This window comes from Equus caballus, chromosome 9 (genome assembly GCF_041296265.1).
Source record: "Equus caballus isolate H_3958 breed thoroughbred chromosome 9, TB-T2T, whole genome shotgun sequence".
NCBI lineage: Eukaryota > Metazoa > Chordata > Mammalia > Perissodactyla > Equidae > Equus > Equus caballus.
The window spans coordinates 90,319,070-90,342,900 of NC_091692.1; the positions used below are offsets into that span (position 1 = coordinate 90,319,070).

Genomic DNA, 23,831 nt, shown 5'->3' on the forward strand with positions numbered 1-23,831 from the left:
CGAGACTGGGGGCCACCAAAGCCTCCCCAAAGGTGAGGCTCTGAGGGGGAACGAAGAGAATAAACGGGAATTAACCAGGCAGAAAGGAAACGTGTCACAGGCAGCAAGAACAGAAGTGACGAGGCATGAAGGCCCCGGGAGCTTGTGCCTCACGCACCTGAGTGGTGCAGGGTGTGAGGACACCGAGGGTGACAGTCACTCCAACTCACGGAGGCTCCCAGGAGGAGGGCACCTGCACTGTACGTGACCCAGGTAAGGCATTTAAGATTACAATAAAGCGGGAGGGATGCACTGAGACCGTGGGGAGACAGATCTGAAGACCAGACAGAAGAATAAAAGGAAGGAAATAATTACATAACCTCCCCAGCTTTAAATAAAGGTGAACGTTTCCTGTGAATACTCATATCCTCACCCTCTTTATTTCCATTTAGTGCAGTTGACATACAGTGCTGTTTTAAAATAAACATAAGCATTTTAAAAATTAATCGCCCACTCTAAAATGCACAGCCTTACCGGGATGGTTGGTCTTGATATGTGACTTTATCAATCGATCTTCTGAAAAAGACTTTTCACACACAGGACAAGAATAACTCCTTTTGTCCTTAACAAAAAGAGAGCATAATCACTTGACTGTCTTGTTTAAAGCTGGGCTCTGTGGAAAAATCAACACCACCATCACCACCACCAATTCACCAAAACTAGATGCATGGGGCGCCTTTCGAAGCACATGCCTGCACCTGGCCCCACACAGCCTGGGGGACTCAAGAGCAGTAGGGGATGGCATCAGCGACATTTCAGAAGGGAGGGACGGGGCTCAGAGATGACAATCCATGGAGGGCCTGGGCCAGTAGAGGGCAGGGCTCCACCTTGAGGTCTACCACGCAGACCAGCACTGCTCCACGACCCAACGCCCAACGCATGGTGTGCACGGGGTTTCACATAAGTTATTTCATTAAGACTCAAAACCACTGTTGAAGGACAGGTATCATCATGCTCACATTACAGATTAAGAAACCAAGGCCAAGGCAACAAGCCCGGATCTGAGAGGAAGAGCCAGCGTCGGAACCCCAGTGTACAGATGCCCACCTCGGCTCCTCCTACCACCCCAATGACATGTCCCACCGAGGCTGCAGGCAAGTTCATCCTGCACGGCGGCTCCCTCCATCCACCCGGCTAACTGCGGTGCGACATTCTCAGTGAGGGAGAGGATTCTGTGAAGGAGCATGCTGTGGCTTTGGCTCATTCGCCTTTTCTCTCAGAGCTCACTTTAGGGCTGATTCACATAATTTTTCCTAGAGGGTGAGTGTCATGGGTTAACTGTGTCCCCTCTAAAATTCACGTTGAAGTCTTAAGCCCCAGTACTTCAGAACGTGACCATACTGGGAAATAGGGTCATTGCAGATCTAATTAGTTAAGATGAGGTCATTAGGGAGGGCCCTAACCCAAAATAACTGGTGTCCTTATAAACAGGGGAAATTTGGACACAGACACGCACACAGAGGGAATGCCATGTGAAAATGAAGGCAGAGATCTGGATAACGTGTCTACAAACCAAAGAACACCAAAGATTGGCAGCAACCACCAAAAGCTGGGGTAGGGGCCTGGAATGGATTCTCGCTCACAGCCCTCAGAAGGAAGAAACTGCCAGCACCTTGCTCTTGGACTCCCAGCCTCCAGAGCTGTGAGACAATAAACACAGCTTAAGCCCCTCAGCATGCGGAACTTTGTTACGGCAGCCCCAGGAAGCTAACGCAGTGGGCGAGCAGAAGGAAGAAAAAGGGCAGCGGCCAGACTCCACATGTACTAAGGTGCTTCAGACGGCCGGCGGGGGAGGCCACAGCAAGTGACCCGGATGACAGAGGGCTGCGCATGTAAGTTTCATTCTTGCTGTCATGCTCAACATCCTCATCAAGGAGGACAATCAAGGCATATAGGATCAGTGTGAACTGTCAAGCTGAGAAACACCTGACAAACCCACAACAGGCTTTGAAAGCGTGACCAGGATTGACGAGTTTTACCAGCCCACATCTTGCAAAGAGCCAAAACCTGGGTGGGAGGGTTCTGCATGTCCAGATGAACCAAAACAAAACCAAGACATGCAGGAGCCATGACTGTGAGGAGGTGTTTTGGGCCCTGTGTTTTCCAGAAAATGTAAACATAGTCCATGCTCACTTAGACTGGCAGGAGGACTAACTCCCACCGTTGATGGAGCAGCTACTATGAGCTCGGCATTGCACCAAGTCCTTTCCATATCTTAGTGAATGAATACAATCCCCACAGCCACCCCAAAATGCAGTCTGTCCATACCAATAGATAATAACAATAACAATAGTTACCATTTCTTAAGAATTTACTGCATGCAGAGTGCTGTGTAAGGTACCTTACAGACAACGGACAAGGCATTTAAGAACCTGCCCAAGGTCACACCACCACAGAGAGCAGAGCTGGACACCCAAGGCAGACCTCTGGACTCCAGAGCTCTTGCTCCTATAAGACAGTGACTAGGACACAGACTCAGGGCTCAGAGGCCCTGAGTTCAAATCCTGGTTTCAGCACTTATTAGCCGGGGAACTTTGGGCAAGTGAATTAACCTGTCAGCACCTTAGTTTCTCCATCTGTAAAATGGCAAACAAAAACTGCCTCCTTATATGATTGCTATGAGGAAAAGGGAGATTAAAAACACATAAAGTGGTCTTCCAATTTCTGGTCGTGCATGTAAGGAGCTTGGAGGTCTTCACTCCATCCTAACAACAAATGAAAAGCCAAACAAACTGAAAAAGCAACAACTCGTCCTAAGTCCGTAAGAGACATGAGGTCACAGGGCAAACCGCCGCCCTCAGAACTGCAGACAGACAGGTGGATACAGAAAATCACAACTTACAGGAGCAAACCCGCCAGCAGAGACCTTCCTGAAAACCAGGACTGAAGTAGGGAACCCAGAACTGTAATTGACGAATTGCTGGAAGCTCACTGTGGACAGCTGTTAGAGTTAAAAATTCCAGAGGGAACCAGTCGCATGGGGACCTCCAAACATTTCTGAGCTTTACCCCTAGGAGCTTGACCTGGTTCTCATAGTGAATATCAGAGAAAAACTGTCTCATGCTCCCAGCAAGGAGAGGGGAAAAGGAACCACTTTGAAATATGCAAGAGCATTCTGTTCTTGTTAACACGGTCTGCTCTCAGGGGAAACTAGCTAACCAGAGCCTAGCCTGCTGGGTATTAGCAGAGCACAAGCTACCTAGGGAAGGGGAAATTCCCAATTCCAGTCCCCTACAGCATTCCACAAGGGAGAAAGGAAATACCCAAACCCAGACCAGTTTAGCCATCCTTTCTCACCTAAGCAGGGAGGGAAAAAAACTGAGAAACACTGGTGAAGTTCACGTCCAGAGGCACAGGCTCACCAAAAGACTGATGCCTCCCTCCCCACACCTTACCAACACATTACCAAAGGCCTATTTACAGTAGGTCCTTTTACTCAGTACATCTTGTCCAGCTAGAAAGAAAAAATTACAAGACTTACTAAAAGGCAAAAAACAGTTTGAAGAGACAGAGGAAGCACCAGAACATGACTCAAATATGGCAGGGATGTTGGGATTATCAGGCCAGAAATTTGAAACAACTATGATGAATATGCTAAGGGTACCAACGGATAAAGTAGACATCACGTAAGAACAGATGGGCAAAGTAAGCAGAGAGAGGAAAATTCCAGGAAAGAACCAATAAAGAAATGCCAGAGATCAAAAACACTGCAACAGAAACAAAGAATGCCTTTGATGGGCTGACTGGGAGACTGGACCCAACTGACGAAAGAATCTCTGAGCTCTGTCTCAACAGAAATCTCCAAAACTGAAAAGCAATCAGAAATAAAAGACTGACAAAAATAGAATAGAACATCCAAGGACTGTGGACAACTACAAACAGTATAACATACATGAAATGAGAACACCAGAAAAAGAAAAAAAGAGACATAGGAACAGAAGAAATATTTGACACAATAATGACTGAGGATTTCCCCAAATTAATGTCAAACACCAAATCGCAGATTCAGAAAGCTCAGAGAACACCAAGTAGGATAGATATCAAATAAAGTACATCTACCATTTTCAAAGTACAGAAAATAAAAGATAAAGAAAAAATACTGAAAGAAACCAGAGGAAAAGCACCTTACCTATAGAGGAGCAAAGATAAGAATTGCATCCATCTTCTCAGAAACCATACAAGCAAGAAGAGACCGGAATGAAATATTTAAAGTGGGGAAAGAGAAATCACCAAACTAGATTTCTGCACCCTGCAAAATTATCCTTCAAAAGTGAAGGAAAAATACTTTCTCAGACACACAAAAATTGAGGGTATTTGTTACCAGTAGACCTGCCTTACCAGAAATGTTAAAACAAGAGAGAAGGAAAATGATAAAGTCAGAAACTGAATCTACTTAAAGAAAAGGAGAGCACTGGAGAAGGAATAAATGAAGGTAAAATAAAAGCTTTTCTTTGTCTTAATTGATCTAACAGAAACAGTTTGTTCAAAATAATAACAGCCACAATGTATTCAATAATGTATGCTTATGTATGTACGCTTATGTATAACTGAAATGAATGTCAGCACTGATACAAGGGGTATGAAGAAGGAATTAGAATCATTTTGTTATTATAAGTTACTCAATCCATAAAGAAAAATAGTGCTATTTGATAGTGGACATGGATTAGCTGTAAACGTGTATTGCAAATTCTAGGGTAACCACTAAAAAAAGTAAAAAAATAAGTATAAGTGATATGCTAAGAAAGGAAAGAGAATGGAATCATAGAAAATGCTCAATTAAAATTACCAAAGGCAGAAAAAGAGTGGAAGACAAAAAAGGAACAAAGAACAGTGCAACAAATAGAAAACAGTAACAAATATGATAAATGTTAATCCAATTAAATCAAAAGCACTTTCAACATCAATAATCTAAATGCACCAATTGAAAGACGGAGATTGTCAGAATGGATCAAGAAATAAGATTCAATGTATCTTGGCTACAAGAAACCCACTTTAAATATAAAGACAGATATAGATTAAAAGGAAATGGATGGAGAAAGATATAACATGCTAACAATAATCAAAGGAAAGTGGGAGTAGTTTTATTAATTTCACACAGATTTCAAAAGAGAGATAGTTATCAGTGATAAAAATGGGCATTACATGATGAGGAAAGGATCGACTCTCCAAGAAGACATCATAATCCTTAACACGTATGTGTCTAACATCAGAGAGTCAAAATACATGAGATAAAAACTGATAGAACAGCAAAGAAAAAGAGATGAATCCACTATTATAGTTGGAGACTTCAACACCCCTCTACCATAAATGAGAGATCCAGCAGGCAGAAAATCAGTAAGGACACAGTTGAACTCAACACCACCACCAATCAGGTGGGTATAACTGACATCTATAGATCACTTCATCCAACAATAACAGAATACATATTCTTCTCAAGCTCACATGGAACATTCACGAAATAAACCACATTCTGGGCCATAAAACATCCCTTGACAAATTGAAAAGAATAGAAATCATAAAATGTCTGCTCATAGACCAAATGGATTAAACTATAAATCAATAACAGAAAGATGGCTGGAATATCCCAAAATAAGTACAGATTAAACAGCACACTTTCAAATAACAAATGAGCCAAAATAGAAATCTCAAAAAAAAATTTTTAAATATTCCGAACTAAATAAAAATGAAAACACAATTTATCCAAAATCAGTGGAAAGCAATGAAAGTTGTGGTTAGAGGGAAATTTATAGCATTGAATGTATAAGCATTGAATGAAGAAAAAAGATATAAAATCAATCATCTAAGCCTCCACCTTAGGAAAGCAGAAAAAGAAGAATAAATTAAATTCAAACTAAGCAGAAGATATAATAAAAATTAGAGCAAAACTCAATGAAATTGAAAACAGAAAATCAATAAAGAAAAATCAATGAAACCAAAAGCTAGTTCTTTGAAAAGATCAATAAAATCATTAAGCCTCTAGCCAGGCTAACTAAGAAAAAAAGAGACAACACAAATTACTAATATCAGAAATGAGAGTGGATGCATACCACAGATCCCATGGACACTAAAAGGATAGTAAAGGAATACTATGAACAACTCTATGCCCTCAAATTTGACAACCTACATGAAACAGACCAATTTCTTAAAAGACACAATCTTCCAAAACTCACACAAGAAGAAACAGACAATCTGAATAGGTCCATTATCTATTAAAGAAATTGAATCAATAATTAATAACTTTCCAAAACAAAAAGCACCAGGCCAAGATGGGTTCACTGGGGGATTCTACCAAACATTTAAGGAAGAAATTATATGAATTCTCTACAATTTCTTTCAGAAGACAGAAGCAGAGGGAATACTTCCTAATTTATTCTATGAGGCCAGCATTAGACTAATACCAAAAACTAAGACATTGCAAGAAAAGAAAATTGCAGGCCATTATCTATCATGAACATAGATGCAAAAATCCTCAATAAAATATTAGCACATCAAACCCAACAATGTGTAAAAAGAACTATGTACCACAACCAAGTGAGATTTATCCCAGGTATGCCAGGCTGACTCAACATTCTAAGATCAATTACTGTAATCCATCACATCAATAGGCTAAGATATAAAAATCACACAATCATATCAATAGAAGCAGAAAAAGCATTTGGCAAAATCCAGTACCCATTCATGATAAACAATCTCAATAAACTGGGAATAGAGGGAAACTTCCTCAACTTTATAAAGAATACCTACAAAAAAACCTACAGCTAACATACTTGATGGTGAGAAACTAGAAGCTTTCCTACTAACATCAAAAACAAGGCAAGGCAGGGGCTGGCCCCGTGGCCAAGTGGTTAAGTTCGTGTGCTCCACTGCAGGCGGCCCAGTGTTTCGTTGGTTCAAATCCTGGGGAAGGACATGGCATTGCTCATCAAACCACTCTGAGGCAGCGTCCCACATGCCACAACTAGAAGGACCCACAACAAAGAATATACAACTATGTACTGGGAGGCTTTGGGAAGAAAAAGGAAAAAAAATAAAATCTTTAAAAAAAAAAAAAACAAGGCAAGGGGGGTCAGCCCCACTTGTGGTTAAGTTCACACACTCCACTTCGGTGGCCCAGGGTTTTGCAGGTTCAAATCCTGGGTGTGGACATGGCACCACTCATCAAGCCATGCTGAGGTGGCATCCCACATAGCACAACCAGAAGGAATTACAACTATAAGATACAACTATGGACTGGGGGACTTTGGGGAGAAGAAGAAGAAAAAAAAAAAAAAAAGAGAGAAGATTGGCAACAGTTGTTAGCTCAGGGGCCAATCTTTAAAAAAAATTTAAAAAAAAAAAAAAAAAGATCCGCACAAGATGAGTTAACCCTGAAGAACAAGTTTATATTAAAAAAAATCAAGGCAAAGATGTCCCCTCCCAGTACTTCTTTTGAACATCGTACTAGAAGCCTAGCTAATGCAATAAGACAAGAAAAGAATATAAAAAATATACAGACCAGGAAGAAAGCAACAAAACTCTCTCATTTGCAGATGGCATTATCCTCCATGTAGAAATTTTGAAAGAACAGAAAAAAAATTCCTGGAACTACTAAGCAATTATAGTAAGCTTACAGGATATAAGATACTAATATACACAAGTCAATTGCTTTCCTATATACTGAGTGAGGAATTTGAAACTAAAAGTACAATGCCATTTACATTAGCACCTCACGAAATGAAATGCTTAGGCATAAATCTAAAAGAATACATACAAGATCTAGATGAGGAAAACTACAAAACTCTGATGAAAGGAATCAAAGAACTAAACAAATGGAGAGCTATCTTTGTTCATGGATAGGAAGACAATAGTGTCAAGAGGTCAGTTCTTCACAAGTGATACACAGACTCAATGCTATCTCAATCAAAATCCCACCAAGTTATTTTGTAAGTCTTGACAAAGTGATTATAAAATGTATATGGATAGGCAAAAGACCAAGAATAGCAACACAGAACTGGAGGAGAGGGATAAAGTTGGAGGACATGATGCAACTTCAAGACTTACTATAAAACTATAGTGATGAAGAGTGTGGAATTGGTGAAAGAACAGACCAATAGATCAATGGAACGGAATAGAGTTCAGAAATAGACCCACTTAGACATAGTCAAATGATCTCTGACACAGGAATAAATGCTATACAATGGAGAAAAGAGAGTTTTATCAAAAAACGATGCTGAAACTGGTCAGCCACGTGCAAAAAACATGAATCTAGACAGAGACCCTGTGCCCTCCACAAATACTAACTCATCATGGATCACAGACCTAAATGCAAAATGCAAAACTATGAAACTCCCAGAACACGTAGTAGAAAACCTAGATGATGTTAAATATGGTAATTACTTTTTAGATATAACACCAAAGGCATTATCCATGAAAGAAAGAATCGATAAGCTGGACATCATTAAAATTAAAATTTTCTGCTCAGTGAAAGCCACTGTCAAGAGAACAAAAAACAAGCCACAGACTGAAAGAAAATATTTACAAAATATATATCTGATAAAGGACTTATCCAAAATATACAAAGAACTCTTAAAACTCAACAATAAGAGAGAGAGAGATGTCAGCATCATGGCAGAGTAAGCCTTGCCAGTAATCTTGCCTCTCCAATATACAATGAAAAGGACATTCATACTCCACCACAGGACATCCAAACACAACATGAAAATGTCAGAGAGACCCACGCAGCCATACAATGGAGGGCAGAGAGGCTGGAGCCCCCTTGAAGGAGGCGGAATGGGGTAAGAGAAAACTTCATTCCCTCCTCTAAAGACTACAATCCAGGACCGTGGGAGACCTCCCAGAGGGAAGTAACAGGGAGGGGACATTCATTCACGGGCACATCAAAGATCCTGGAGGGCCCATGCAGCCTAGAGGGAAGACCTCTAGCAGGGTGAGAGCTTTTGCAGGGGGTGACCTTATCAAGCCAACACCCCAGGAGAGCAGATAGCAAGAGCAGAGGGAGAAAACCCTGAGAGCGTGCAGGAGAAAGCATCCCTCCCCCAACTGCTCAGCACAGTTCCAGTCTCTGGGATTTCAGCTCAAGGCAGAGGGCTCAGAATATGTGGCTCTTGACCCCCACCCAGTGGTGATAGGTGGTAACTGTGACCAAATAACACCAGGATGTGAAAAAACGGAGCCATTCCCTCTAGCAATATCAAACATTATATTAGATCTCCAGACCAGAGAGAAAATGCCAAGTACCCAGAAATCAGTCCGGAGGACACAGAAGTATGTAACCTAAATCACAAAGAATTCAGAACAGTTATCATCAAAAAACTCAACAAGGTTAAAGAGAATGTAGAGAAACAATTCAATGACTTTAGGAACTACTTCACAAAAGAGATTGAAACTATAAAGAAGAATCAATCAGAAATATTAGAGGTGAAAGACACAATGGAAGAAATAAAACGAAATACGGATTCCCTGAATGCTCAAGCAGACAACATAGAGGAGCGTATCAGCATAATTAAAGATAGACATGTTGAAATGCTACAGATAGAGGAGGAGAGATAACTAAAACTAAAAAGAAATTAAGAGTCTCCCAGAAATATCCAACTCAATTAGGAAATGTGACATAAGAATTATAGGTATTCAAGAAGGAGAAGAGAAGAAGAATGGAGTAGAAAGCTTGTTCAAAGAAATAATAGCAGAGAACTTCCCAAACCTAGGGAAGGAGATGGAAATCCATGTGGGAAGAGGCTGCCAGAACCCCTATATATGTCAATGTAAAAAGGCATATAGTAGTGAAACTGGCAAAAGTGAATGACAAGACAGAATACTCAGGGCAGCAAGGCAGAAGAAAATAACCTACAAAGGAAACCCCATCAGTCTTTCAGCAGATTTCTCTGCAGAAACCTCACAGGCTAGAAAAGACTAGAATGACACATTCAAATCTTTGAAGGACAAAACGTTTCAGCCAAGAATACTCTATCCAGAGGAAATATCCTTCAGATATGATGGAGAAATAAAATCTTTCCAAGACAAACATAAGCTAAAGGAGTTTGTAGCCACAAGACCCACCCCCTCCAAGAATTCCTCAAAAAGACCATCATACCTGGGGGAAAAAAGGGGGGAGAAAGGAGTTACAAAGCGTGGAGTAAGGAGATAAACAGGTAGACAGAATCAGAGCAGGATAGCAAATACTCAAGTATAGCATTAAAGACAAAGGGAAGGAAAACACCAAAAACAAAAATAATCTTGTCATTTTAACCACAAACTCATAACACAAGATGGAATAAGATGTGAGAAAAACAACTTAGGAGGGGAAGAGGAAAGGAACTGAATCGATTTGGTATAAGAAAATTAGAGGCCATCAGAAAAAGGACTATGTTATCTATGAGATTTTGAATACAAACCTCAGAGTAACCACTAAACAAAAAAGCAGAACAGAGACACAAATAATAAATAAGGAGAAAACAAAGAAACACAACATAAAAAAACTACATTAACTCGATTGGTAGACCAAAATACACAGGACAAGAAACAAAGGAAATGCAGGAGAACCAGTAAACGAGTGATAAAATGGCAGCATTAAGCCCTCATATATTGATATTCACCCTAAACATAAATGGATTGAATTCTCCAATAAGAAGACACAGAGTGGTGAGATGTATTAAAGAACAAGACCCAACAATATGCTGCTTCCAGCAAACACATCTCAGCTCCAATGACAGACACAGGCTGAGAGTGAAGGGATGGAAGACAGTACTTCAAGCTAAGGGCAAACAAAAGAAAGCAGGTGTTAGAATACTTATATCAGACCAAGTAGACTTCAAGATAAGACAGGTAAAGAGAGACAAAGGGGGGTAGTATATAATGATCAAAGGGACACTCCATCAAGAAGAAATAACACTTACAAATAACTATGCACACAACACAGGACCACCGAAGTAGATAAAGAAACTATGAACAAACCTAAAATAAGACATTAATAATAACACAATAATAGTAGGGGACCTCAACACTCCACTCACATCAATGGATAGATCATCCAGACAGAAAATCAACAAGGAAACGGTGGACTTAAATGAAAAGCTAGACCAGTTGGACTTAACAGACATAAATAGAACACTCCATCCAAAAACAGCAGAAAACACATTCTTCCCAATTGCGCACAGAACATTTTCAAGAACAGACCATATGTTGGGAAACAAGGCAAGCTTCAATAAATTTAATATTGAAATAATAACAAGCATCTTTTCTAATCACAATGCTATAAAGCAAGAAATTAATTACAGGCAAAAAGCTGAGAAAAGGACAAAGATGTGGAAACAAAACAACAAGCTATTGAACAAGCAATGGATCATTGAAGAAATTAAAGGAGAAATTAAAAAATACCTGGAGACAGGGGCCAGCCCTGTGGCCGAGTAGTTGAGTTTGCGCACTCCGCTTCGGCGGCCTTGGGTTTTGCCGGTTCGGATCCTGGGTGTGGACATGGCACAACTCATTGGGCCATGCTGAGGTAGTGTCCCACATGCCACAACTACAAGGACCCACAGCTAAAAAAAAATATGCTACTATGTACCACTGGGCTTTGGGGAGATAAAGGAAAAATAAAATCTTTAAAAGAAAAAAATTAACTGGAGACAATTGAAAATGAAAACATACCATACCTACTCATATGGGATGCAGCAAAATCCATATTAAGAGGGAAAGTCATCACAATACAGGCTCACCTTAACAAGTAAGAAAAAGCCAAAATAAGCAATCTCAAACTACACCTAGTTGAATTAGAAAAAGAACAAACAAAGCCCAAAGTCAGCAGAAGGAGAGAAATAAAAATCAGAGCAGAAATAAATGCTATTGAAAAATAAAAGGCAGTAGAAAGGATCGAAGAGACACAGAGCTGGTTCTTTGAAAAGATAAATAAAATTGGCAAACCTCTAGCCAGACTTACAAAGAAAAAAAGAGAGAAAGCTCAGATAAATAAAATTAGGAATGAAAGAGGAGAAATAACAACAGATACCACAGAAATACAATGGATTCTAAGAGAATACTACAAAAAGCTATATGCCAAAAAAATGGACAATCTACGGAAAATGGATAAATTCTCAGACTCTTACAACATCCCAAGGCTGAAGCAAGTAGAAATAGAGAATATGAATAGACCAATCACAAGTAGAGATTGAAACAGTAATCAAAAGCATCCCAAAGAATAAAAGCCCAGGACCAGACGGCTTCCCTAGGGAATTCTACCAAAGTTTCAGAGAGGATTTACAAGCTATTCCAAAAAATTAGGGAAAATGGAATGTTTCCTAACACATTGTATGAGGCCAACATCACTCTGATAACAAAGCCTGATAAGGACAACACAAAAAAGGAAAAGTACAGGCCAATATCGCTGATGAACATAGACGCAAAAATCCTAAAGAAAATACTGGCAACCCGAATACAGAAATACATCAAAAAGATCATACCTCAGGATCAAGTAGGATTTATACCAGGGACCCAATGATGGTTCAACATCCGCAAATCAATGTGATACACCACATTAACAAAATGAGGAATAAAAACCATATGATCATCTCAATAGACTGAGAGAAAGCATTTGACAAGATCAGCCATTTACGATAAAAACTCTTAACAAAATGGGGATAGAAGGAATATACATCAACATAATAAAGGCCATATATGACAAACCCAGAGCCAACATCATACTCAATGGGGAAAAACTGAATGCCATCCCTCTGAGAAGAGGAACAAGACAAGGGTGCCCACTATCACCTCTCTTATTCAACATAGTACTGGAGGTTTTGGCCAGAGCAATAAGGCAAGAAAAAGGGATAAGAGGAATCCAAATAGGGAGTGAAGAAGTGAAACTCTCACTGTTTGTAGACGACATGATCTTATATATAGAAAACCCTAAAGAATCCATCAGAAAACTATTAAAAATAATTAACAACTACAGTAAAGTTGTGGGGTACAAAACTCAACTTACAAAAATCTGTTGCTTTTCTATACTCCAATAACGAACTTACAGAACGAGAACTCAAGAATACAATTCCATTTACAATCTCAACAAAAAGAATAAAGTACCTAAGAATAAATTTAACTCAGGAGGTGACGTACTGATACAATAAAAACTATAAGACATTATTGAAAGAAATAGATAAGGACATAAAGAGATGGAAAGAGATTCCATGTACATGGATCAGAAGAATAAACATAGTTAAAATGTCTATATTTCCCAAAGCAATCTACAGATTCAGTGCAATCCCAATCAGAATCCCAATGACACTCTTCATGGAAATAGAGCAAAGAATCCTAAAATCCATATGGGGCAACCAAAGACCCTGAATTGTTAAAGAAATACTGAGAAAAAAAAACAAAGCTGGAGGCATCACAATCCCTGACTTCAAAATGTACTAGCAAAGCCACAGTGATCAAAACAGCATGGTACTGGGACAAAACCAGGCACACAGATTAATGGAACAGAACTGAAAGCCCAGAAATAAAACCGCACATTGATGGACAGCTTATCTTCAACAAAGGTGCCAAGAACATACAATGGAGAAAAAACAATCTCTTCAATAAATGGTGCTGAAAAAACTAGACAGCCACATGCAAAAGAATGAAAATAGACCATTTTCTCACACCATACACAAAAATAAACTCAAAATGGATCAAAGACTTGAAGATAAGCCCTGAAACCATAAAACTCCTGGAAGATAACATAGGTAGCACACTCTTTGACATCAGACTTAAAAGGATCTTTTGGAATACCATGTTTTGTCAGACAAGGGAAACAAAAGAAAAATTAAATAAGTGGGAATTCATTAGACTAAAAAGCTTCTGCAAGGCAAAAGAAACTAGGATCCAAACAAAAAGACAACTCACCAACTGGGAGAAAATATTTGCAAATCATGTATCTGACAAGGGGTTAATCTCCATAATATAGAAGGAACTCACATAACTAAACAATAAAAAAACAAAACAGCCCGATCAAAAAATGCACAGAGGATATGAACAGACATTTTTACAAAGAAGAGATACAGATGGCCAATAAACACATGAAAAGATGTTCAACATCACTAATCATCAGGGAAATGCAAATAAAAACAACACTAACATACCACCTTATGCCTGTTAAAATGGCTATAATCACTAAGACTAAAAGTAACAAATGTTGGAGAGGGTGTGGAGAGAAGGAAACCCTCATACACTGCTGGTAGGAATGCAAACTGGTGCAGCCACTATGGAAAACAGTAAGGAGATTCTTAAAAAAACTAAAAATAGAAATACCATATGACCCAGCTATCCCACTACTGGGTATCTACCCAAACAACTTGAAATCAACAATCCAAAGTAACATATGTACCCCTATGTTCATTGCAGAGCTATTCACAATACCAAGACATGGAAACAATCCAAGTGCCCATCCACCAATGTGGTGTGTACACACACACACACACACACACACACACACACACACACACTGGAATACTACTCAGCCAGAAAAAAGATAAAATCATCCCATTTGTAACAACATGGAAGGACCTAGAGGGAATTAAGCGAAGTAAGCCAGGCTGAGAAAGACAAACACCAGATGATTTCACTCACATGTGGAATATAAACAAGCACACGGACAAAGAAAACAGTTCAGTGGTTACCGGGGGAAGGAGGGGTGGGTAGGCACAGGGGTCAAAGGGGAGCACCTATGTGGGGACAGACAAGAAATAATGTACAAGTGAAATTTCACAATGATGTGAACTATTAGGAACTCAAATAAAAAAAATAAAACTCAACAATAAGAAAACAACCTGATTAAAACATAGGCCAAAGACCTGAAGAGACACCTCACCAAAGAGGAGATACAGATGGTAAGTAAGCATATGAAAAGATGCTCCACATCATATGTCACCAGGGAACTGCAAACTAAAAGAGCAATGAGATGCCACTACACACCTATTAGAATGGTCCAAATGCAGAACACTGACAACACCAATGCTGGAGAGGACGTGGAGCAACAGGAACTCCCATTCATTGCTGGTGGGGATGCAGAACGGTACAGCCACTTTGGAAGACAGTTTGGCAGTTTCTCATAAAACTAAACATATTCTGACATACAATCCAGCAATCGTACTCCTTTGTATTTACCCAAGTCAACTGAAAACCTATGTCCACGCAAAAACCTGCACACAGGTGTTTAGAGCAGCTTTATTCAAACTGCCAAAACTTGGAAGCAACCAAGACGTCCTTCAGTAAGCGAGTGGATAAACTGTGGTCCATTCAAACAACGGAATATTAGTGCTAAAAAGAAATGAGCTATCAAGCCACGAAAAGATGTGGAAAAAAGTTAAATGAATATTACTAAGTAAAAGAAGCCAATTTGAAAAGACTACATACTATATGAGTCCAACTATATGACATTCTGAACAAGGCAGAACAATGGAGACAGTAAAAGGATCCGTGGTGGCCAAGGTTTGTGGGGAGACAGGGATGAACAGGCAGAGTAAGGATTTTTAGGGCAGTGAAACGACTCTCTCTGATACTACAATGACGGATACATGTCATCATACATTTGTCCAAACTCATAGAATGCACACCTAGAGTGAACTCTAATGTAAACTGGAGACTCCGGGTGTTAACTACTGCGTCAATGCAGGTTCACTGATTGTAACAAAGGATGTCAATAGTGTGGGAGGTTGTGCGTGTGTAAGGACGGGATATATGGAGAAATCTCTGCACTCTCTGCTCAATTTTGCAGTGAACCTAAAACTGCTCTAAAAAATAAAACTTCTTAAAAGAAAACAAACACATAAAGTGCTTAGAACAGAGCCTGGCCCATAGTAAGCGCTCAATACATCTAAAGACTTGTCTGCCCTCGTTTTAGGGTTGTTATTAACGCACCTCAGCCTCAGAGAGCAGGCCTTCTCCTGGGCTCATGCGCTCTGGGAAGCTCCAAGATGGGGGTCTGAGCGAGCAGCCCTCCAGACCCTTTGTGGATTAGTTACTGCTGCTGTTGCAGAATGTCTCCGGAGGCTGGCGTTCCCCAGAGTACACTTCTGAAAAGGATACTTTATATTGAAAAGCAAAAACGATACAAAACAAAAGTCCCTCTGAACAGCCCGGATGCGCTTCCCCCAAACAGGTGGGTTCCCAGCAATGCTTGGGTTCAGGCGACGCTTGCGAAACTGCCCAGCCAATGCCCAGACTTCTACCCGGGCTACATCATGGGCTCAAGGCTTCCCAGCATACTCCTGTCACAGTCCTCCTCTGCCCTTGACCCTTCCAGGTCACTCCAACATGCCCAGAGTCCACACACAGGAACTCGTGCTCACAAAGCCATTTTGAAAGACACCCTGGGCCCTGCAGGAGGCCTGTCGCCACCCCCGGCTGCCCCCAGTGTCCTCACCATCAGAACTGATGGAGGTGTTCGAAAGGACTTTGAAGGAGTTTACAGTGATCTCCCCTGAGCCCTTGCTATTTGATTTTTTTCTTTTTATCTCTGATAGTCTGAAAGCAATTTATCTTAGAGCTTATGAGGGCCCCTCATTTCTTGATGCCTTTGAAGATTGTCAGAAGGACAGAGGCGGTGGGAAAGGGTGCTGGGCGAAGGGTACACTCCTAGGACTCATTTACTCCTTTTTCAAAACCTCAGTTCTGTACCGGAGATGAAAACCCAAACTGACACAGCAGACTTAAAAAGAGCGGTGGTTGAAAGAGTTCCTGGCAGAGGCGGGGAGTGAGAGCCCCACGCTGTAATGCCAGTAAGAGCCGGGCCTGGCCCGCGGGTGTGTTCGCTCCCAGGCAAATGACCTTCAAAGCTGCACAGGAGTCCTTGAAAGAAGAGAGGCAGCAGGAGGCGGCGGCGGCTGGGGGCTGGGGGCTGCGGTGCCGGAGCAGCCCCAGGGCTGATGCTCCGACTAGCTCTCTCTGGGCAAACATTGCCTTGGTCTACACCTCTGTGTCACCAGGTGTATTAACTGTTGCATAAGTAAGTGCACCTATAAAACGTTTGATATCAAGTCAAAAATAAATAAGGTGGGAGATCCCACTCTGAACAATATCTCAGGAATAAAACGTGACGGTTATGGTCTGCTGCCCTCTGTGGACTCACTCATTCATTCCTCAAACTTTCCAGGGCCCTGTTACGTGCTGGGCATTGCACTGAGGACAAAGGTGTGAGAAAGACACTGGCCCTGCTCACAAGTTAGGCAAGAAAGAGAAGTGCCAACGCACAGAGCCCAATAATCATCATGGGACATGCAGAAAGCGCGGTGAAGACAGGGAAGGTGACGCTTAGATTGTGACAGATTTGAACAAGTTAGAAAAGAGCCAGAATTGCGCTCCATTTGGGATTTCAACTCAAGGATTTCCCTTTCCACTGAAAGCAGTTCGGTTTTGCCAGGCCGTTGCCGCCGCCATTCAGAACCTCGGTCTTGCTAACATGATGCTGTTTCAGACACAGAACACCCTGTGGCCAAGGTCTCCGGCCCTGTGGATAAACGCCCGAACAGGGCAACAGAGAAACAAACTGGGCTATGATCACGGAAGAAAAGACCATATTCTTGCAGCTCTTGGAAAGGAAAATCCTTGCGTCCAAATACTGTAGTCCAACAACATTTTCCTCAATTAAAAAAAAAAATACAGGGGCTGGCCCCGTGGCCGAGTGGTTAAGTTCATGCGCTCCGCTGCAGGCGGTCCAGTGTTTCGTTGGTTCGAATCCTGGGCGCGGACATGGCACTGCTCATCAGACCACGCTGAGGCGGCATCCCACATGCCACAACTAGAAGGACCCACAACGAAGAATATACAACTATGTACCGGGAGGCTTTGGGGAGAAAAAGGAAAAAAATAAAATCTTTAAAAAAAATAAAAAATGAAAAAAAAAAATACAGACAGACCCCTTTATTTCCAGAAAGATATTGGAGGTGGCTGGCTCTGCTTTCTCTGTGCTTTGCTGGAAATATATGATCTTAGCTTACTTCTAGCAAATACATGTAAGATTTTTTAAATATGTGTCACTTTATAGCCAAAAACAGACGATGCACTTCGCAAAGACAGGGGCCAAGCATGAAAGTTAAACATCTGTTGAGACACCATCACACCCTGTATGAATGCACCCCACCACCACTGTTACTACTCCTCCTTTTTCTCACTAAGAAGAACAAAGACGAGCTACCACGGGCCGGGCTCTCCCTACATGCCTGGACTTGTGCTGCATCCCTTACAAACGTCTCTCACTAAATCCTCACAACAACCCTGGAGGCGGGGACTCTTATCCCGTTTTACAGACGAGGGTTCAGACAGGTTCGGTAGTGAAGCCACACTGCTTACGGGTGGGGGAGTCAGAATGCAAGAAGGAAGTGGGCCCCACTTCCCGGCTTGGGCTCCTAACTGCTGCAACGCCTTTAGCTGCGGTGACCTGTGAGGTCTTCCGAGAAGGAACACAAGCCAGAGATAAAGGGAACAGACTGACATATCATGAACATCCACCATGTGCCCCACTTCCTGCTATTTCAAACGTCTGTGTCACAAGGAACTTCTTTAAAAATCACAGATTCCTGGGATCCCCCTCAAACTAGGATGAAGGTATGAGCCCAGGAACCTCATTCGTAACAACTCCCCTGACATGATTCTGATTCAGGACACCACGAATTACATCATGGGGGTCAGTGACTTAACTTATTTAATGGGGCTCACAGGTTGGCACCCATATGACATCGCCACCTGGCACATACATGCACACACACTGACATATAAACACAGTGAAACACTGAAATGAAGTCTCAGAAAACGGTACTTACCCTGGTATGGGTGAATGATGCTGATAATTCCTATTTCATTCTATTCCGTCTCATTTTTGAGATATACTAGCTGTGACCCACTAAACTGATTTCACAACCCTCTAATGGGTCATGCCCCGGGGACTGAAAAATCACTGACCGGGGTGTTCTATACGTATTTTCTAAATGAATCTTCACAACCCTGAGAGGTAGGAGAAAGCACCTTATCTCCATTTCACAGAAGAGAAAACTAAGGCTGAAGGAAGCTAAGCAACTTGCCCAAGGTCACAGAGGTAGATATGAGATCGGAACTCTAGCATATCAGAACCCTAAGCCCCCATCACTGTACAAAAATCATGTTTTCTCGAGTCTCCCCTTCACAGTTTGCACAGCGCTGTAAAAAGTGGGTTTGCTCCAGAAATATCATTGACTAACTCCCTTGACTAGGTCCCCACATTCCCTTGATTCCAATGCATCTAGTTACCAATGGGAGAACAGAGGCGGTGGGAAGAAACTATATTAAATGCACGCATGCCTTCCAATCATTAGGTATGTCCTTAGCTATGAAATGGTTGTTAAGAGTCACAGAAACAGAAATTTAGCCAAGTGATCCCAGAGGCCTAATATAACTGGAATGGACCTGGACACAGATCCATTTGGGGTGGGGGCTGGAGTTCTACTTTAAATGGCCTCCGTTTTGCACTGCATGGGATCTGTGTTGGAAACAAATAGGTGCTGGATCAAACGTGAGAGCCAACCAGACTTTCAACACACGTGGCCCCATCTCCCTGGGTCACAGGCAAGAAAACTGAGCCCCACGCTGATGCAAGGACTTGCGCCAGGTTAGAACAGGACCGCCCTCCCAACCTAGCTAGACCGTTCCCTGACCAGAGTCCTCAGCTCGACAGGGACATCCATACGGCCCCTTTATATCACAAAGCTCATTCATGCTATCCCACTGGAGCCTCACCACCACCCTAAGAGAGTAGGGCATAGTATTCACTCCACTATCATATATATATATATATATATATATATATATTTCAGGATTCCTTGTATATGAAATGTCCACAACAGGCAAATCCATAGGGACAGAAAGGAGATTAGTGGTTGTCTAGGGCTCAGGGAGGGAAAAGTAAGCGATGATAGCTAACGGCAGACTTTCCCACCGAGTCAACATTTCCTTGGCAACTGTGGCTTCATTACAGAAATAATTTACAGGTTCAAAAGACAAATGCTGTCTAAACTCAAAATAGTGGAACCTGGTTTCATAAATGATGCTGTCTTCCTACATCGGCAATACAGTCCACCTGCTCCATGGAAAATGCTCAGTTGTTCAATACCTTGGTGTAAATATGAAAGGTTCCCCCCTGGTTTGCGCTGCCTGCTCTCCTTGGGAATGTCCTACCTGCCTCTTCTCTTGGCACACTCCTACTCAACAAGCTCAGAATGCCTCCTCCAGGCAGCTCTCCTCTACCGTGACCTGGCCTTCTCCAGGGCAGTTTGGGACAGGGAGGGCACATTGTGTTGGCCTCGCTTACCCTCTCTCATTGCCATACGGCCATTACTGTCCAGTTGTTTATCCCCCCACAAAACAAAGAGCACCCTGAAGGCAGGACTGGGTCTTACTCTTATTCGAAATCCCAATGCCTGACACAGAGGGAATGACTGTACCAGGACAACTCTTACGCAGAGACTGACTGTGGGCAAGTTACCGAACGACTCAGCGACAGAAGGCTCCTAATCTGCCCAGTGGAGGAAACAATCCCACCTCCGGAGGTGGCAGGAAAACCAAGCAAGGTTGTACAAGGCCTGGACCACGGGAAGGAAACAGCAACCGTTACTTCCCTTTCCCCCAACACACATTCCCCTGGGTATCCTCTCAAGTGTCGATATCGAAGAGATAAGCCTCTTTGAAAAAAGATTCATAGCTATAGAAAGATGAAAAGAGAAGCTTCTTAAAACACCAGTTTATCAAGAAAAATGAAAGCATGTGAAATTGGGGCTGAAGGTCTTAGAGCATGTCCCTGACACTCCACCTTGACCATGAGGCACAGGGATGTGGCCAGAAGGCTGAGCATCAGCATCTCAGGCAAGAAAACACTTGGGCAGGACCACGGGTCCCTCTGACATACACGATGAGCAAGGAAATTGGTATGGAAAAAACAGGCAGTCCCAGATTCTACAGCTCTGTTAGAACTTCCTCATTCTTGTCAGTCTAGTCTGTGTTGCAAAATCTCTAAATCCAGAGAAACAAGTTCCAAAACGATAAGTGGAATAAATAATAATAATAGTCGATGGCATATAGTACTTACTCTGTGGCAGGCACTGTTCTGAGACATTTACACATATGCCCTCATTTCATCCCCACCTGAGGATGGTCAGCCGAGGCACATGGCAGTTCTACGACTCATCTTGAGGCCAAACTTGTGGTAAACGGGGGAGCCAGGGTTACGACCCAGCAGTCAGGTTTCTGGTCTTAACAGCTACACGCCAAGGCTGCCCCCGAGAACCCAGTTCTCGTGTCGGCCTCACTCCCTCCTGACTGCATAAGAGTTTCTGGAGAAGTCAGAGTAATGATTTCTGCCGCCTCAGTTTTCCCTGCCCTAAGAGAATATTGGAGTAACACCAACCCAACAGCCATTCTTAAGGAAACAGGAACAACACATCTTCATGCCCTACTCAGAGAGAGAGAAACATGTACTAGGAGGAACGAGGCGACACGCAATAGCTGGTACAGTCAACTCTTCCAGTGCTGCACCAAGTTCTTTATCTAGAGCATTCCATTTTAACCTCCCAGTAACCCTAGGACATCTATATACATACACAAATACAGACGCATGCATGTGTACGTGTGTACATACGTGTATGTGTGTTTATAGGTGTAGATGTGTGTGTACAAGAGTGCGTTGTGTGTAATACATGTGTCTGTGTATAGATGTGTACACATGCATGTGTGTATGTGTATGCATATAAAATAGAGATAAACTCTTTAATATATATTTTATACAAAAGGCTACCAAGCCTCAGAAAAGACAAGAGACTTGTCCAGTACCACACAGGCTGTGTGAGTGCTGGAGACAGCATTTGAATCCAGGTGTCTACCCCCAAAGCATGTGCTCTTCCCTACCCACGAAACCTACAACACCCTGCCACCCGCAGCGACTGATGCTACCATATCAGTGATTTACATGCTGGAAAACGGGTAGCGCATCAAGTTTCTGATGCCTCATTTTATGCTGTCGGTGGCATAACAAGGAAGGCAATTAAAGCAGAGCCACACCTGGGGCCAGGTGTGCCTCCTTTACAACTTGCAGAAGTCTCAAATCACTCTCAGGCGTCAGCCTCTTGAGTTAGATTAGAATTTGCAAAAATAAGCATTCATTCATTGTGTTATGTGATCGCCCACCAAAGACTCAAACAAGAATATTAACAGCACCTTGAGTTAACATATCACTTTTTTTTAAACAAAGTGAACATTCTCTCACAGTTTCCAACGAATTACACAGTAATATGACAATATCACCACCAACATTTGCTGTGCTCCTCCTGTGTACCAGACGCCGTGCCCCCCACCCTCCAGGCCTTATCTAATTTAACCTTTCAACAGCCTGTAGGGGCAGCTATTATTATTATTATCCCTGTTGTTAATAATTCTTTAAAATGTCATTTAAGAAATCCTTGCTTTATTCCTACTCTGTACATCTTTCTTCGTGGACTTTCTCTGATGCTGAAAAATTTGCATAGAAAGCGAATTTGTTCTATCTAATCTTTTTTCCAGCGTATTTGAGACTCCCTGTGAAAGGAACCCTGGGGCAAAGGAAGCCTCTGGTAAAGTGAAGAGGCTGTTTCCATGAAAAGGACATGGCGCAGGGACCCCCTCCATCTGCATAAACGTGAGAAAGCAATGAGCACGGGGGAGACGGGGCCGCCGCTCAGGCTCGCTACTTACCAGCTCTGTGTGAACTTTAAGATGTGCCTGCAGCTTATATTTATCTGGAGTCGAGTAGTCACAGCCGTCAGTGGGACACTTCAGCAAGATGTTACTGTGTTTCTGAATTACATGGCGTTTAAGGCAGTTTTTGGTGATGGAAGAATAATGACACTGGGAGCAATAATACAGGTGATCCCGGGTGTGGGTGCGGACATGCATATCAAAATGCACTTGGTACCAAAAAAGTTTGCCTAAAAAAATATTTTCACATGAGAACAAGGAAGTTTCTTTTATACTGAGTTTGATTCTTTTTTAATTATTCTTATTTTTTAACTACTATATTTCTCTCCCTCTCGTGCTTGTCCGGGTCACCCTTCACACTTTCCACCACATTTCTGTAGGAAATTACTGTTCAAAGGACCGAGGCTGCAAATATTAAGGGTGCTACTATTTTTGCATGATGTCAGAGCTAGGAGAGGAGGAAATGAATGTTTATTGAGGACCAATTATGGTGCCAAATACTATTATGCACATGCATAAATCAAAGAGTCTCTAAACTTTACTGATCCCTGGGACACCAGGTCCAGAGCTGGATCTCCTGCTTCCTGAGCTGCCAGCTCTCCAGGAGACCCAGAGGCCATGCTTTCACTGTGAGCTGGAGGGGTCCTATTCAGGGCCTCCCTACAAAGAGCTACAGCCACTTCTGTAGCCCCTCTCTGCTCATCTAGAACGTGGCCGCAACTTAAAGCTCTACTCTAAACTTGGTATGTGCCAGAAGAAAGATTCTTCTTGGTTAAAGTTCTGGCAGAGGCCGTGGGATAAACCTCTGCATGCACGCCTGACCAAGCCAACACGGTTAACTGTCCCGTCATCCCGGCTGCCTCCAGTGCTAGACATCCGTGCTAAAGTGCAACACGGGCAGGCCACCCTTCCTATCTACAAATGAAGAAGGATAGCTCATTTAGAAGCCGTTCTTTGCAAGGAGACATGAGCTCAAATCAGACACGAGGTGACCCGAAGCAAGGTGGGGGTGGACGGGGCTGCTGGGAATGAGAGCTCCAACGGGCTGCTCGCCCAGCGCTGCCTCTCCTTAC

General features: G+C 42.2%; 1 protein-coding gene across 9 annotated transcripts in view; it reads right to left on the reverse strand.

The window, feature by feature from the left end:
• ZFAT (zinc finger and AT-hook domain containing) overlaps nt 1–23,831 on the reverse strand; it is a 204,455-nt gene that overhangs the window by 100,226 nt on the left and 80,398 nt on the right. For all 9 annotated transcript variants that reach the window (XR_011421459.1, XR_011421458.1, XR_011421457.1 and 6 more), the window contains exons 7-8: nt 22,756–22,988; nt 514–601 (exon numbers count right to left, since the gene is read on the reverse strand). Coding sequence is in view for 6 of the 9 variants with exons in the window: in XM_070221857.1 (XP_070077958.1) it covers nt 514–601; nt 22,756–22,988 (321 nt within the window). In the remaining 3 variants the exon portion in view is untranslated. The remainder of the gene's footprint in view (nt 1–513; nt 602–22,755; nt 22,989–23,831) is intronic.